The sequence below is a fragment of the Neolamprologus multifasciatus genome, chromosome 11 (genome assembly GCF_963576455.1).
Source record: "Neolamprologus multifasciatus chromosome 11, fNeoMul1.2, whole genome shotgun sequence".
Classification (NCBI taxonomy): Eukaryota; Metazoa; Chordata; class Actinopteri; order Cichliformes; family Cichlidae; genus Neolamprologus; species Neolamprologus multifasciatus.
Genome location: NC_140449.1, coordinates 8,757,191 through 8,774,837, shown reverse-complemented (window position 1 = coordinate 8,774,837; position 17,647 = coordinate 8,757,191). Strand labels below are relative to the sequence as shown.

The 17,647-nt window shown below is 40.1% G+C and overlaps 2 protein-coding genes across 5 annotated transcripts; one reads left to right on the top strand and one right to left on the bottom strand.

The window, feature by feature from the left end:
• Nucleotides 1-1,221: 1,221 nt before the first annotated feature.
• LOC146507790 (CCN family member 3-like) lies at nt 1,222-5,090 on the top strand. The gene is made up of 5 exons (XM_085178767.1): nt 1,222-2,171; nt 2,381-2,609; nt 2,711-2,965; nt 3,344-3,567; nt 3,721-5,090. Exons 1-5 carry the CDS (start codon nt 2,121-2,123, stop codon nt 4,012-4,014), a joined length of 1,053 nt encoding a protein of 350 aa, XP_085034893.1. The 5' UTR covers nt 1,222-2,120; the 3' UTR covers nt 4,015-5,090.
• On the bottom strand, nt 5,065-16,621 carry LOC146507789 (E3 ubiquitin-protein ligase TRIM39-like). 4 transcript variants are annotated; one of them, XM_085178761.1, is made up of 3 exons: nt 16,501-16,593; nt 8,482-9,777; nt 5,065-8,253 (listed from the first exon to the last, which is right to left on the bottom strand). In XM_085178761.1, exon 3 carries the CDS (start codon nt 8,229-8,231, stop codon nt 6,972-6,974), a length of 1,260 nt encoding a protein of 419 aa, XP_085034887.1. In that variant the 5' UTR covers nt 8,232-8,253; nt 8,482-9,777; nt 16,501-16,593; the 3' UTR covers nt 5,065-6,971. The 4 variants fall into 4 exon arrangements, with proteins under 4 accessions (XP_085034887.1, XP_085034889.1, XP_085034890.1 ...); XM_085178763.1 differs by having other exon boundaries at nt 5,065-8,233; XM_085178764.1 differs by lacking the exon at nt 8,482-9,777 and having other exon boundaries at nt 5,065-8,233; nt 16,501-16,621.
• Between the last annotated feature and the right edge of the window lie 1,026 nt (nt 16,622-17,647).

Genomic DNA, 17,647 nt, shown 5'->3' with positions numbered 1-17,647 from the left:
AAATAAATAACTGCAAAGTGGGGTGTGTGTAATTATTCAGCCCCCTTTGGTCTGAGTGCAGTCAGTTGCCCATAGACATTGCCTGATGAGTGCTAATGACTAGATAGAGTGCACCTGTGTGTAATCTAATGTCAGTACAAATACAGCTGCTCTGTGACGGCCTCAGAGGTTGTCTAAGAGAATATTGGGAGCAACAACACCATGAAGTCCAAAGAACACAGCAGACAGGTCAGGGATAAAGTTATTGAGAAATTTAAAGCAGGCTTAGGCTACAAAAAGATTTCCCAAGCCTTGAACATCCCACGGAGCACTGGTCAAGCGATCATTCAGAAATGGAAGGAGTATGGCACAACTGTAAACCTACCAAGACAAGGCCGTCCACCTAAACTCACAGGCCGAACAAGGAGAGCGCTGATCAGAAATGCAGCCAAGAGGCCCATGGTGACTCTGGACGAGCTGCAGAGATCTACAGCTCAGGTGGGGGAATCTGTCCATAGGACAACTATTAGTCGTGCACTGCACAAAGTTGGCCTTTATGGAAGAGTGGCAAGAAGAAAGCCATTGTTAACAGAAAACCATAAGAAGTCCCGTTTGCAGTTTGCCACAAGCCATGTGGGGGACGCAGCAAACATGTGGAAGAAGCTGCTCTGCTCAGATGAGACCAAAATGGAACTTTTTGGCCAAAATGCAAAACGCTATGTGTGGTGGAAAACTAACACTGCACATCACTCTGAACACACCATCCCCACTGTCAAATATGGTGGCGGCAGCATCATGCTCTGGGGGTGCTTCTCTTCAGCAGGGACGGGAAAGCTGGTCAGAGTTGATGGGAAGATGGATGGAGCCAAATACAGGGCAATCTTGGAAGAAAACCTCTCGGAGTCTGCAAAAGACTTGAGCCTGGGGTGGAGGTTCACCTTCCAGCAGGACAACGACCCTAAACATAAAGCCAGGGTTTAAAACAAAACATATCCATGTGTTAGAATGGCCCAGTCAAAGTCCAGATCTAAATCCAATCGAGAATCTGTGGCAAGATCTGAAAACTGCTGTTCACAAACGCTGTCCATCTAATCTGACTGAGCTGGAGCTGTTTTGCAAAGAAGAATGGGCAAGGATTTCAGTCTCTAGATGTGCAAAGCTGGTAGAGACAAAACCTAAAAGACTGACAGCTGTAATTGCAGCAAAAGGTGGTTCTACAAAGTATTACACACACCCCACTTTTCAGTTATTTATCTGTAAAAAATGTTTGGGATCATGTATGATTTTCGTTCCACTTCTCACGTGTACACCACTTTGTGTTGGTCTTTCACCTGGAATTCCAATAAAATTGATTCATGTTTGTGGCTGTAATGTGACAAAATGTGGAAAAGTTCAAGGGGGAGAATACTTTTGCAAGCCACTGTATGTCTGGTGAGAAGACACCATAATACACCTCAGGACAGATGTGTTTTTGTCATCTCCCTGCTTTTCCAAGCTGCTGATGAACCAAATGTTTCCACTGTGCAGCTATTTAAAGAAATAGAAATGAGTCTACAGGGAATAGCATGGTTTTTCACTGTGACCTCCAAGGCACGGTTCAAGGAAAGAGGTCAAAGGGTTAAAAGTAAGAGCCAGCCTGCTGTATATGATATTAACATCTTGGACTGCAACAAAAGGAACCTATAATATAGATAGTTATAATAAAAGTGTATGTAACAAAAATGGCTGTTTCTTGTGCAATCAACTGAATGCACAAATATAATTTATGATTAATTCAGCTGAATAAAATAAAAACGTTTCCTCGGAGAATTCAATCTTGTGTCAGCTGGATCCTCTGTTGGGTTCGTGGCACGTATTTGATCCGATCGCTCCATAAAATGCAGCCCTTGCCTTCGTCCAGCAGTCTGGGAGATCTTTCCAGCATTCCTTCCTGTTTGTCGTCATGGTGCCAGCAGGACAGCTGGGCTGTATTTAAGGTCCTCCTCTTCTGAACTCTGACCAGAACGACAAAGACACCTTCTGCTACATCACACAGCCAGAGTGGAGGGAAGAATAAACCCTGAACCAAAGGACTCAAATCGGACCCTGAAGACAACTGAACGTTTTTTAGGCTGCAAATAGTTTTGATTCTATGCAGGAAGATGGTCAGTGTGGTGGATAGAGTGGTATTTGTTTTCTTCGTCACAGCACAGGTAGGAATCACAGTGGTAATGAAATATCCCTGTAGGACTTTAGGTTTTAACATAGAAAGTGTTTTATTATTTAATTCCAGGTAGTTAAATCATTTTAAATACTTTTATATATATTTGATGTATATTTTTAGATTTTTGTTTTACTCGCAATCAGTTTAAAAATGGAGATTTACTAACTTGTGAAATACATTTTTTGTTTTTTTCCATAGGTTTTTACACTAGTCTGGTGCCAGGTGTGTCCACGTCGATGCCAGTGCCCTAAAGAGCCTCCCACGTGTCCCCCTGGGGTGCCTCTGGTTCTGGATGATTGCATCTGCTGCCTGGTGTGCGCCCGTCAAAAAGGGCAGGCGTGCTCTGACATGAACCCCTGTGACACACGTAAAGGGCTCCAATGTGACTACTCAGCTGACATCAACAAGAGGACTGGTATTTGTACAGGTGAATGGGATGATATTAGGGCTACTACAAAGAATTTTCAAAATCATAGCTTAACCCTTCATAGTTTTGTCCTCTCTTGTTGTTTTGCCTTCTTCCTCCAGCTCCCAAGGTAGCTGTGTGTGTTATAGACGGCTCTGTCTACCAGAACGGTCAGACCTTTTTCCCCAGCTGTAAGTACCAGTGTATATGCCGCGACGGGCAGGTAGCATGTGTGTCACGCTGCAACGTGGATGTTATGCTGCCTGGACCAGACTGCCCCATGCCGCGCAGGATCCAGGTGCCTGGAGAGTGCTGCGAGAAGTGGGTGTGTGAGCCCCAGGCTGGGGCCAGTGCACTGGGCGGCTTTGCCATGGCAGGTGAGAAGATTGCAAGTAGGATGAAATGAGATGGGCTGTTTATACTGAGGTGTACATAAGCTGCACATTGTTTTTTGAAATTGGAGTCGCTCCTCTGTGAGACACAAAGGTAAAAGGTTTCACATATTTCTTTGACATGTTTAGAGTTAAGGTAGTAAGAACCAGGAGGAGGAGTAAAAGAGGAAATTAGAGTAAGATTTGAGGACGAGGAAGCACAGAACAAAGAGACAGTGTTGTAACATGAGTCTGGAATGTGCAACCTGAGCATGGTCTCTTAAACACGCCAAGGCACATGGTGATCACTGGCTTTTCCAGAATACGCTTTGAAGCTTTTACTTTTAGATTTCTGTCTAAACTGCCTTTCTGTGTTTCATTCAGCCTACCGTCAGGAAGAAACTGTGAGTTTTGACGCTTGGGACCGGAGCCTGAACTGCATTGAGCAGACTACAGAGTGGGGAGCGTGCTCTCAAACGTGCGGCATGGGGGTGTCCACCAGGGTCACAAATAAGAACAGCCGGTGTGAGATGGTGAAGCAGAGTCGGCTGTGTATGATTAGACCCTGCGATGAGCAGCAGGTGCAGCTGACACAGCTCGCACAAAAGGTACAATCTGAGTAGAGGTTTCTTCCTTTTCTTTAGCTTGCGTAACTTGACTGCATGAGCTAATTTCACAACGACAAAGCACAAGAATGGAGTTATTTTCCAGAGCGATGTAGCGCACATTAACTGAGTTGTCGTATCTACCGCTCCCTGCAGAGAGGCAGTAGGTGCCAGAAGATGGTGAGGAGCAGCAAAGCCATTCACTTCTCCTATAAGAACTGCACCAGCGTCCAAGCCTACAAACCTCGGTTCTGTGGCTCCTGCACAGACGGACGCTGCTGCACCCCTCACAGAACCAAAACCGCACTGGTGGAGTTCCAGTGTGCTAATGGGAAAACTACACGGAGGCCCCTCATGGTGATCACGACGTGCGTGTGCCACCGCCACTGCCCTCGAGACAATGCTGCGTGGCCGCCCTCAGAGCTGGGTTACACTGGCATGCAAATATAGATCAGGGAGTACCCAAAAGTTTATTAGGGAGATCACAATTATCACCAGAGTGGGGCTGATGACTCTGTTTTAAAACCATCTATATCTTTAGTATAAATGAAGAACTTATTTTAAACAATTCCCATTATACACACTATATTCAATAGAGCCATAATTTGGGACATGTACACATCTGACATCTGCCCATTGTGGTACATGTATTCATTTTTTGATTCCCCTGGTGAGGAATTGTTTCACATCCTGTGGAAGATAAAAAAAATCTTTACTTTTATTAAGTACGATGAAAGCACTTAAACCTTATGACTGGAATGGATTCCATCTGATGCCTCTTCACTTTTGGAGATCAGATACAGCATACTGCAATCCTTCCATAATAGATTTGGACAGATGAGTGTAGGCTGTAAAGAGTCTTTTAAACACCCTCTATTAAAGAGGTAGAGTAGTATGATGATATACAAGCACAGGGTTGTGTCATGACTGTACGAAGCCTTTCTCCAACATAGTGTTTATTGCTAATAAACGCAAGAATACCCTGTATCAGAATAAATGTTACTGTACAGCTTGACACTTGGGTTAAAATTCATATTGATAAACAGACAGAAAAGAGGAAAGTGAGAGCAAAGGTTACAACCAGAGGCGATCAGTAACCTTTTCTCCCACCGTGAGACACGTTTTTGAAATAGCTGAACTGTTTACTTTGGACATGGTTGCAAACAAAAGCTCAACCGGTGAAAGAGAGTTCACTGTGGTGTCTAAGTGCCATTTCTAACATTGTCCTGAAATCTTGCCTCTGTTTTAAATGTACGCTTTTTATTTCTAGTGGACTTGTTTCTGTATTTTTATTTAAAGTAGTGCACGTAACATAACTATTTTGATCATGACAAAGGTTTTGTAAATACTTGCTGTGTAGCCTGTTTGACCGAGTGTGTATTGAATACACAGTTAACTGGTAATATTAAACACAAATTGTATATATTTTTTCTGCTTGATTCTTTTCGGCTTCTTTTTGTACGTTTCTGAACAAAAATGGCAAAACCCAGCATTTGAAATAAAGGTGTATTTTTTGTATGAAAGCTTTGTTCTTTTTATTGCCATGCAATGATAAAATCTGCATTTGGAATCATTCTTACTTTTGGGATGAAGGTAGGATAAAATATCATTTTCAATTGGTTTGAGCAAAATGGGAAACACGTGCAAGTTTTTAATATAAAACTTGCAGCTTGCGAATAAAGCTCACAGGACACAACGTGCTACTGATGCTGCTGAACGCGTGGTAGATCTTTGTCCCACATCTGCTGTACTTGATGTCTACGGGAATTTGTTACGTGACTATGTCAGATTCTGGATTTGCAAAATATTACTTGACTAACAATGTCTGCTCTACATTAAGAAGAAGTTAGAAGAAGAAGAATTTAGAATTTGGTAATATAGTTTGAGAAAGCACAGATTTAAATGACAAAAATAGGCTTTTTCCCAGAAATAAATTAACATATTTTATTTTTCAGGCACGTGTTTTGGGAAATACCTCTTCCAAAGGATTCCCTTTTGAAACGTTAAGATGTCTGTGTTGGGACATGGGAATTACCAAACCCTGTGAACTCTGCTGACAGTGGGAGGTGGCTCTTTGACCTCTCTCCATGAACCCAACCTGGGCGGTCATAATGGAAAACCCTAATATTCCCTGTGGGACTGCCACAGTTTCCTAAAATACCTCCTCAGTGGAAACTTTAGTTCATAGCTCAAATCAGGGGGGGCTGACAGTGTGGCCGGTGCTTCCGATTGCTGTCCAGAGGTGTGTGGAGATGTGTGGTTTTAACATGTGGCTATAGGATTTTAAGCTTGTTATGTTGCAGTCAGTTGTATTTACTCTAAAAAAATATATATATATATATTGATACGAATACGAAGTTTTTGAGGGATTTGCATAGAAAAAGTAAGTGAATGGATTCCATCTTATGCGAAATAAACCAGAAAACCAGTAACATGTAAACAACAATACAGTAACAACTTGAAAAACATGCAGAATACAATTTAAAATCTTAAGTCAATACAGTATCACTGACATAAAGAAACCTTTTATGTATCAACACTGTATGAGTTATTATTATTTCAGCTTGTATAATGTTCTTAGTTCAGCATGCTGGCATGATACTGACATTAACACTATAACTGGGGCTATTGGGAATGTCAGCAGGACTGACCATGAGACTGCCTTGCAAATAGAAATTTTGAGCTGATAATGCAAAATGAAAAGTTATCTTTCATTATGGTTATCTTAGAAATTTCTCTCCAGTTAATTATGTGGCAGGGCTGCTAAATATAAAATCTCAAACATTAATTTCTGAGCAGCGAACAAATTGCTTTTACCTTAAGTCTCCAAGGAGCTTTATTTTTTTTTAAAATTGAAATTAAAACCCAATGTGGTGGTTTAGCTACATTAAGTACTGTTTAGTTGTACGGTATACAGTATATCATCTGACTTCAGTGATTTGTGAATGTATGAGGGGGTATTAGAAAACGTGAGCATATTGCTCCCCCAAGTGGTGTTACCATGCTCTTGAATCATTTTTCATGTCGTGCAATAATAATGTACTCAAAAATGATAATGTTACAGCTGTAAAAGCATTTATTGTGATTTTCTGACATTTTCTATATAAAGTTCCATCATATTGTTGCACATGGTTAAGTGGCAGATTCCTTAATCACTACGCAGCTGGAAGCACACTGACCACAGCTTGTTAGTGTTCCAGCTCATACAGGAAAAGATATCCATCTCTGTCTCACTATGAAGAGTAACGATGAAAAAAAAAAAAAATGATGCTTTAAGAAATACTCTTGAAAAACATTTTTTAGTAGGAAGTTTAAAAAGTAGTAAATTAAAAAGCAAAGGTCCACATCATTGTTTCCAAGCATCCAGCACTGACATGAAATTAAATCACATCAATGGTAGGATCAGATTAGTCCTCTCGTTTATTCAATGACGTCCAATATAAAATCAGAGACACGAATATCAAAACAAACATCCAGTATATCGATTCTGGATCTTGAAAAATTTCTCGGAACTTCCGTTGCCGCCTCTGTACACAGCTGAGTTTCTCAAAAGGACGAAAGAACAGGAAGATCCTCTCGCTGAAGTTACAGCCAGTAACAGAGTACACGATCATTGCATTGTCTGGATCATAGAAGAACAAGCATCCCTGCTCATAATCTACAAACACCATGACTCTTTCAGGCCTTCTTCTTAAAACAGGCATTTGCAGGCATCGTTGACATCTGCAGTAGTTACTTCCTGACCTTACAATCCAATTTCCATTCCTGGGGTTTGGTCTGAATTTCTTTTGTCTTTGCATAGACTCCGGGACAACTCCTAAAACCCAGCCGGTCTGCCCTCCAACATAAACCTCGTAGTAAAATCTCCCTTCAGACAAGCCCTTATTTTCAGAGATGTAGGAATAGCCACCCATATGCCGTGGCTCCTCAGCGAGAAAAGAAGGAGGAGGAGGGCCTACTATCGGATTAGGCACTTCTGCTTTTGCTTTACCTTTGCTTTTCTTCTTCCTCTGTGTTTTCAGTTTTATCCTCTGATAATTCTGTGCTTGTTCTTGTTTAATTTCTGGCTCTTCTAATTTTTCCTTCCCCATCTGAGCTCTTTTATCTACATATTCTTCCTCCAAAGGGACAGTATCGTGAGCGCTGTGTTCCGTACACAGGGTACAAACACGAGTATGCTCTGTCCTGCAGAAGAACTCTAAAATTTTGTTGTGTTTTGTGCATATTCTGTCCTCCAGGTCATGCAGAGGATTAGTCAGTCTGTGTCTTTTTAAGGTAGCGACTCTCTTATGAGGCTCTAAATGTGTCTCGCAGAAAGAAGCCAAACAGTCTAAACAGGTTTTAGAGGCTCTGAACTTATTGCCAGAGCAATAATCACATGGCACCTGTCCAGGTGGGAGTGGAGAATTATTCTCAGCTGTTACATGGAGCGTCTTAAAATTCTCCACAACCTCCCTGAATCCGGTGTTGACACGAAGTTTGAGCTCTTTGTTGAACTTCTCGTTGCACAGTGGACACTGACGTTGCTCTTTGTCTTTCCAGTGTTTGGTGAGACAGGCTTTGCAAAAGTTGTGTCCACATGGAATAGAAACAGGCTCAGTGAAGACATCCAGGCAGATGGAGCACTGGAGCTGATCTTCTGTCAGAAAACTGCTGGCTGCGGCCATTCCTGGAGCATGAGTTTGAAATCTATTGAGTATCAATAATAATACCTATTATTAATTCATAGAATTACTAATATGAGCCATTACACACCAGAAAAATAACAAAACAAGGCTAACAACATGATGATAGAGTGACCCCGATGCTGCTGTCAACTAAACTTCCACGTAAAAGTCTAATCAACAAGTTTTAATCATTCACTTTACTTTGAATAAACATAATTAAATGGATGTTATTAAAGGACTTGATCCTTACCTTCATGGACATAAATTCCTATTTGTTCTGCTGCCTCTTTAAAACAAACTATGCTGGCTTTAAAAGTTTGACTTTTGACTGCGCTGCTATGCTCACTTTCATTTCCTTATAAACGATTGAAATGTGCTCCTCCTCCCCTGACTCACACTCACAGGGAACAAGTCCAGGTTTCACTGGTGAAGTATTGTTGGCATCCACATGGCATGAAAAAGTATGCATGTAAAAATGTACTATAAAAACAACAACAGAATTCAAAGTATTAAAATACTCATCCTAGATATATCTAATAAATAGTTTTCTACATAAAACAGTGGAGCTTAGCCCCGCCTTGTATGCAGACCTGTTTCCTGTCTTTGTACACAAACTGTTCTGTTTGCTTTCATTTCCTTGTAAATGATACGAAAATAGCTCCATGCTCTCCTGAGTAACACTCCCTCTGACTTGTTTATTTATGACCATCACCTCTTAACAGCCCTGAAAAGCAAATAATGACATTAAATGACTGAGAGCATGAGTTATATAAGCACTACTGTCTTTAATTATCTCTTACTGCAATCACTAAATTAACTTATTTACAAAAGCCACGAGAAGCGACTTTGAGTGTCTTAATCTTGAAAACTTCTCTTCTTGTAGCAAGCAAGTGGTTACTTGTACAACCTCTGTTCTTAAAGGGTTAGCTTCCACAGCTATGTTTGTGTGTTTCGCTCACAGGAATGAACTATTGTGCAATATTCCTTCCTTTGCCTGGACATTTGACTGGACATTTGACTGAAGTTCTTGTTTCTAATTGTGGTTGCCTGAGTTTTAAAATCACCCAGAAACAGATCGTGCAAAGTTTTACCTGGTCAACAAGTTATATGATAATGTTTTATTTTCCTCTATAAAACTAAAGCTAAGCACTTTACACACTTTTAGTGCTACCAGCATGACTATAATCCGTTTTGTTTTTTTCTTTTCAGTATCAGATTCCATTTGGCATCAGCATGTCACACTGACAGCTGGCTTCTCACATATTTGTATAGCTTTATGTCAGTCAGTTGTCCAGCTGCCATTAACTTAATCTCCCAGCCCCTTTCAGCATCTTGCCACCCCTTTATCCATATGCACAAATCTCAATTGCAAGCTAACCAGTAAATATGTCAGGTCTTTCTAATGTCCATCCAGCGTTCTGCTACATGTAGACAAGAACTGCTTTCCATTTGGGTGGAGTAGATCCAGCATTCTTGTGGTGTGCACACTGACTCACTTACATGGCTTACTGGAACACAAATCTTATTTGTTTCAGTTGTGCTTTTACTGTAATCAAAGTAAAAGAAAAAATATTTTTGCCGGGAAAAAGTTTTGTAAGTTAGTAGAAATATGAGAGGATGAGGAGGCAGGAAACACGAAAGAACAGGTGAAAGGATAGACGGGCTCAGTCATGTAAGCCATGAAGGCGTGGCAATGAAACTTTGATTGAAACTATATACCTGTGGTTTCTAATATAACTGCTGAGAATAAGATATATTTACCAAAAAGCGTGTCCTAAACTATCAGGAGTGCTTGTTTTGTTTGCCAAACCATCATGTGCAGGTAAAATTAAAATTAACCCTAAATAACAAATCATTTATTTTGCTTAACCCTTTTTTTTATTTTTTAAATGCTGATAAATTGCTGCTTATTTTTGTTTCTGTTGGACTAATAAGGCTTTACATCAAGTTATTGTGTATCAACACATAAACACCACTGAACTGATACTACTGAATGGCCCCCAGATCAGGGGCGGATCTAGATAATTTTTTTAGGGTGGCATGGAAAACAAATGGGGTGGCAAAATCAAAGCCTTTAAAAAACAAACAAACAAACAAAACAAAAACAAAACACACATATGCAGGGGTCCGTTCTTCGTACCTCGCTAAGTAAGTTAGCTGGATTTGATTGTTGACGATTTCGCGTGATCTGGGATCGTTCAGTTCTCCGAAGCTCATCCGGGACTTGCTGTCATAGCAACAGATCCGTAAGCGTAAACCTGCTTGGGAGCAGGCTTACTTTATGTAAACAGGATTAGATCGCGGCCACTCCAGGTATGTCCGCTTCATTTATACGAAAGCAACAGCGATATTTTTCCACTGTTTTTCCATAAATAAATATAATCAATGTAACTAAAGATAGTGCAGTATTTGATTCTTTTATTGTTTTCATACAGATACATGCAGGTCATTTCCTAAAAAAAAAGGGAAATGTACTATTAATCATTCTATTTCATGTATTTGATTATTTCAGATGTGATTCATATTTTAGAGTAGTAATAGTAAATTACTTCGCGTAATCAAGATGAGAGACCACGGCTATAAAAGCGAAGGTGGATTTGGGAAGTCTGTCGCAGCCATGTCCTGTCCATTTGTACACGAGCAACCCATTGCGGAAGGTGCAAGATTGATAAGGAGAGCATTCAACCCTAGGGCCAGCTCCTCTGCCGGGGTGTGACGAGGGGGTGCAGGACCACCACCTGTCTTTTTTTGCTCTGCCCTTTTCTTGGTTGCTGTTATAAACAAACAAACAGATTATTTCAGGGTCTCTTTTCAAGAGACTAAAAGCAATATAAGTGATAAATATTACCATTCTGTAGAATATTCTTATATTTCACTTTTACTTGTTCCCATGTTCTAGTGGGTCCTGTTGTGGCTCTAATGTGAAAGAGGATATAATGTAATATAATATAATATGATATGATATAATGTAATATAATATAATAGGATATAATATGATATAATGTAATATAATATAATATGATATAATATGATATAATGTAATATAATATAATAAATTACTTACGAGTTTAATTTGTCAGCGACTTTCTGCACAGCAAATCCAGCATGTCCAAATTAACACTGTCAGATTTGATTTCAACACTTTTAAAGTGTCTATATGGGTCCACACCAGAGAGTGTTAATTTAACTCTTTTTGGAGAGTTGGTACGTTAACTCTGATTTAGTGTTAAACACCAAATCTCTCTGGAGTTGATAATTTAACACTTGGTGTTAAGAGTTTATATATTAACTCTCAAAGAGTATTTTAGTTTAACTACGAAAGAGTTATCTTCTAATTAATTCTAAAAAACGGGAATTTTACTGTTCTGAACTTCTAGAAATTTATTTTGGAAATAAACATTTACTAAAAAGATGCAATGGTTTTTGAAAAACATTTATTCTGAACTGTGCACCACAATTTCAAAACATTTTCTGAAAGATGTAACAGTGTACATGTTCTCACTTTCATTAGAATTTTGTTTATCAAAAGGTCTGACATAGGTGAGCTGGTAAATGCAAATAACAGCATTCTCATCACTTATTTCTTCAATACAAAATACAATACGCATGTCCTTCATTCATCACTTTGTGGAACTTCAACGCACTCCTGCTCTCCCCCATATTCCATCTTCACAAGCATATCCTATGTGGAGATTGAATAAAAATTAGTTGACACTAATTAATGGCACAAATCAATTGCAGCACAGTAAAAAAAAAAAAGGAATCCTTTGAGCCATTACTTGTGTAAAGTATTTTCCCAAAAGACAAGGACACAGGCAACAGGTAATACTGAACTAAATGTAAAACCTTTTTCATTTTTACCTAAATCGTGTGCACAAAACTCTGGAGGGATCTAAGTGCTAACGTAGAACTCAGTCGGGACTTGGGACATCTGCTACTGCTGTTTGCTCGTTTTTTATGGGAGATCGTTTTCAGGCTTCAATTAGCACCATTATATCAACATTTCACATTCTAGACATTGTTTTATGTGTATTTGACCAAAAGATTTAACTGAAAATTCACATGCAAGCTTTTTTTCAAGGCTGTGGTATTTGCCCGCAAACAATACCTTTTAGCTAGCTAAAACAGAATATTATGCTATCACCGAGCAACACGGCTAATGCCTTTCACACAGCTTTGTCTCAACTCCAAAGAGCCACAGAAGTAAAAGCTAATAATAATAATTGAAACAATCTTTGAAAAAATGACTTACCAAGCATGGCAAACAACTCAAATATGTAGAGCAAAATGTTCTGAAACGGCTTCACTTCAGCTTCGATTGGAGCCGTGCTGGGGGCGGAGTCTGTGAATTTACTCTATTGGTGTCATAGCCCCTGTAGGAGTTCAGAGTTAAGAGGTCAAGAGTTAATGTTTCCATTGTAACACCTCCAGATTTGAAATAGAAACACTAATTTTTAACACTCGATTTTAACTACTATCATTTTACACCTCAGAGTTACATTAAAAGAATGTGACTCTACTTAGAGTAAAATTAACTCTAAGACTACTAACACCAAAACATTTAACACTTTTGAATTTGCTGTGTGCCAGCCCTCTCTCCTTGCTTTTGCAGCCTTTGCAGTGTTCCCTTGCGTTTTAATTAAACTCTGAAACTCCTGAAATCCCTCAATCAAGAGTTCTTGCTCTGCTGCCGAAAAATACTGAGCGCGCTCCTTCGACATTTTCGCCGACCAATCAAAGGGTTGCCGATCAATGTTTCTACTATCGATGCGGAGCCCCTTTTAAGCCACCCAGTGATCTCACATTACTTCATCCAGCTGTACTAATCGTCAACAACAGGTTTCGGTTCGGAGAACCGGAATAGCGAGCTCAAAGTTGGCGCGATGATTTAATCTTGGATGTGTCATTTGATCTTGGATGTAGTAAGCGAGGTACGAAGAACGGACCCCAGGTGTTACATATGGTTAAAACGATTCAAACGCAGTAATTATACACATTTCATATAAATATGGTCTATGACGTAATTATTTTCTGTAGCCCACATAATTAAACATTTCAGTTACATAAAACATGTGAATTTTGATTTTATGTACTGTATAGCCTGTATAATAAATAAGTATGTAGCCCAATAAGTATAAAATCCAGAAAGCTACACAACATGGGGTGGTTTATTTACAAACAAGTCTAGCTTAGGTTTTACACTATTTTTGTTAGAAATAATCAAATTGTTACATGCTTAAATTTACACAAAGTGTTAGAAATCTGAATTTACAGTTATTTTTTCATTGACATATTATGTTAACATAACTGATATGGAATCACACAAAAAACAAAATCCTAGTAGTTACATTTTTTACTGTAAAAACCACAGACATGTTTAGTAAATTATTTTCATAACTTGAAATGCAAATATAAATTGTAAATTTTGAAAATTTATGCACAAATTTTGTAAACAATAAAGTTATATGTAACTATTTATCTAAAAATGCAGCTAATGCATCTGGTGGTTTGTTGTTGTTGTTTTTTTTGTTTTTGTTTTTTATATACAACCATATAAAAATACTGCTATAACTAAAATGAGAGAACAATCAGGTGTCACAATAAGATGACCCACAAATTATTTGTGACAGTAAAAATAAAATAAAATAAATAGTGTGTCCGCCTCAAGACAGAGGAGACACCACAGGGATAAACCCTGCGGGCCTGACAACAGGTGTATCACTCCACCTGGAGACAGTGTTTACATGACAATCTGCCTTTGTGACATTCATTAGTGCCCTCACTGACACACAAAACAAAACAACGAATACAAAACACACTAACTGTACACTCCACGTCTGTGAAGGTTCTCAGTCATCCAGGTCATCGTAGTCAAAGGAGCTTGCAAAGAAAAGCGTCTGGACTTCTTTAAGTTACTTGAAGACGTTTCACCTCTCATCCGAGAAGCTTCTTCAATTCTAAGGTCAAATGGTGGAGAGTCCCAGATATAAACCTAGTGGGAGTATCCCCCCACAGAGGGACAAAAGGACCCCCTGATGATCCTCTAATCGCCTGAGCCAAGGTGTGGAACTGGGTGTGGGTCCCAATCAGCCAGAGTTTCAGGTGAGTTCATTGTGAAACCTGGCCCCACCTTATCATGCGAATTCCTGAGGTCAGATGGCCCAGGATGTGAGTGGGTGTTAAGGCGTCTGGGAAGGGATCTCAAAACTGGATTATAGATGGCAGAGAGTTGGTGTCGTAAACCACCGCCTCTGTTCAAAGATGGCCGTTCACAGTGGACATAGATGGCTTCTTTCACTCCTCTTTCAAACCATCTGTCCTCTTTGTCCAAAATGTGAACATTGGCATCCTCGAAAGAGTGTCCTTTATCCTTAAGATGCAGATAGACAGCTGAGTCTTGTCCTGTCGAGGTGGCTCTTCTGTGTTGTGCCATGCGCTTGTGAAGTGGCTGTTTGGTCTCTCCAATGTAGAGGTCTGGGCATTCCTCGCTGCACTGTACGGCATACACCACATTGTTAAGTCTGTGTTTTGGCGTTTTGTCTTTCGGGTGAACCAGTTTTTGTCTGAGTGTGTTGCTGGGTCTGAAGTACACCGGGATGTCATGCTTGGAGAAAACCCTCCTGAGTTTCTCTGATACACCTGCTACATAGGGGATAACAATGTTGTTGCGTCTGTCCTTCTTATCCTCCCTCGCTGGTGTCTGATCTTCTTTTCTGTGCCTCTTTGCTGACTTTAAGAATGCCCATTTAGGATAGCCGCACGTTTTGAGTGCTTCCTTTACATGTTTGTGTTCCTTCTTTTTCCCTTCAGGCTTAGAGGGAACATGTTCTGCCCGGTGGTGTAAGGTCCTAATCACTCCAAGTTTGTGTTCCAGAGGGTGATGGGAGTCAAACAGGAGGTACTGGTCCATGTGTGTGGGCTTCCGGTAAACTTCGATGTTGAGGTTGCCATTCTCTTCAATGTGCACAGCGCAGTCCAGGAAAGGCAAACAGTCGTCCTTTGTGTCTTCCCTGGTGAACTTGATGTTTTTATCCACAGCGTTGATGTGCGCAGTGAAGGATTCCACTTCTTGTGTCTTGATTTTGACCCAGGTGTCGTCTACATATCTGTACCAGTGGCTGGGTACTCTTCCTTTGAAAGAGCCAAGAGCCTTCCTTTCCACTTCCTCCATGTAAAGGTTGGCTACAATAGGTGACACGGGGGAGCCCATGGCACAGCCATGTTTTTGTCTGTAATAGCCTTCGTTGTATTTGAAATATGTAGTGGTGAGGCAGAGGTCTAACAGTGTGCAAATCTGATCGGGTGTGAAGTTGGTCCTGTCCTCCAAAGAGCTGTCTTCTTGTAGTTGTTTTCTGACAGTCTCCACTGCCTCCGTGGTGGGTATGCAAGTGAAGAGAGAGACTACATCAAAGGACACCATGGTTTCATCTGGATCCAGGGTAAGTTTCTGGACCTTGTCAGTGAAGTCGGTGGAGTTCTTGATGTGGTGTGGGGTGTTCCCCACGAGAGGAGCAAGGATGGTAGCAAGGTGTTTTGCAATGTTATAAGTGGCTGAGTTTATGCTACTCACTATGGGTCTGAGTGGGACAGCTTCCTTGTGGATTTTTGGAAGTCCGTAAATGCAGGGTATGGCATCCCCTGGGTAAAGGCGGTGATAAGTAAGGCGGTCAATGATTTTGTCCTTTTCCAAGTCTTGAAGGCAAGCTATAACTTTCTTTTTGTAGCTGCTTGTGGGGTCTCGCTTTAAGGCTTCGTAGGTATTGTTGTCACTGAGGAGAGTAGTGATCTTTGTATGGTAATCTGTAGTGTTTAGGACCACGGTGCATCTTCCCTTATCCGCTGGTAAAACAGTGATGTTGTGGTCTTTACTCCACGCTTAACGTCACAAATCTCCCACATCTCAAAACTCGCTGTTGACATCGCTCTCTCGCTCTCTCGTTGCTCTCTTCTTAAACAACCAAATACCACATATTGTCATTTTTTTAATTGGTTAAAAAAACTTTTTTTTTTTTTTTTACTGTTTTCGTGCTGTCCTTAGAAAATGCTTTAAAAAAAATCCTTCCGCACTAAACATATGTATTTTTCATATTTTTCATCATAACTCTAGATTTAGTGGCCTGTTATTAAAATGTAAAAACTGGTGTATACTTTGAAGTCCGAACTTTCAACACAAACTCAAATGGAGACTCAGCGTGGCTGCAGCTTGTTGCTATATCAGCTAAAATCAGTCAGGTGTGTCCGTGGACCTCAGAGAGTTTATAAAATTCACCTTCATTCCATTTTCAGAGTGTGACAACCAACCACCTGTGTGAAATCTGAAATGCCCATGGTGTTGATTCAAAATGTGATCTGGCACGATCATAGTCATCGGTTGCTGAAAACAAGAAATAAATCCGGTCGGCACTATGGGCTGAACCATTTGTTAATGGTGGCGAGGGGTTAACACTATGTAATATATTCAGTTTTATAATTTACATTCAGTGTTAATAATAGCTAGGCTCAAAGTGGTAATGCTATCTTATTTTGATAAACAACTCTGTCATATGTAACACTTGGGTGGAAATAGGGATGGCAAGAAATCATTTTGCCACCATTCTAGATCCGCCCCTGCCCAAGATCTGCGAGAAGATCCCCCAAGACACCAACTGTGTATCATTAGGAGCACCATCAGGTATACACACATGCATGTGGGGGCCATACAAACTAACATTTTGAGTTACTGGACTACTGGTAATGGACTAGCCTGCTGCATCATTTTCCCCTTTGATTTGCTTGATAATTTTCATTTCCGTCAAACAATGTGGCGTCATTTCATCCCTAACACATTACTCAGTCCATATCAGTACAGATATCCAGCATGATTTTTCTTTCCCATTGAGATCTCAAGTGTTCATTTAATTGATTTGAAAAGCGTATTTTACAAAATCCTGATCTTTTTTTCTTTGTCTATGAGGAGCATGTCCTCATTTTGTTTACGACAAGCACAGAGATGTATGTGCCACCAAGCACGGACAAAGGCAATGGTCATTCCCACCATGTTTTTCCCTGTATACACTTTACATAGGAAAACTGACATGTCAGTCTTAAAGCAGCAAACTTAAAAAGGTTTTCTCAGTGTACTCGATTCTCATTCCAGCTAAAACGAATAGATAAAAAGTGTATTGGTGAAGCAATATGATGACTATACATGTTTCTAAAGCTGAGGTAAGTCCATGTCTCTCACTGAGTCGCATCAGCTCTATAAGCTTTTTGAAAATTGACAGTGAAAGGTTTTGCTCAACAGTTAAGTGCCTCATTTGTTGTATGTTTCATTTCATAATGCACCAAATATATTAGTTTTTCCTGCTTGGCACCCAGACTGCAGGGATCTGTTTATACATGCAGAATGCGGTTTGGCATTGTCTTACTGAATTAAG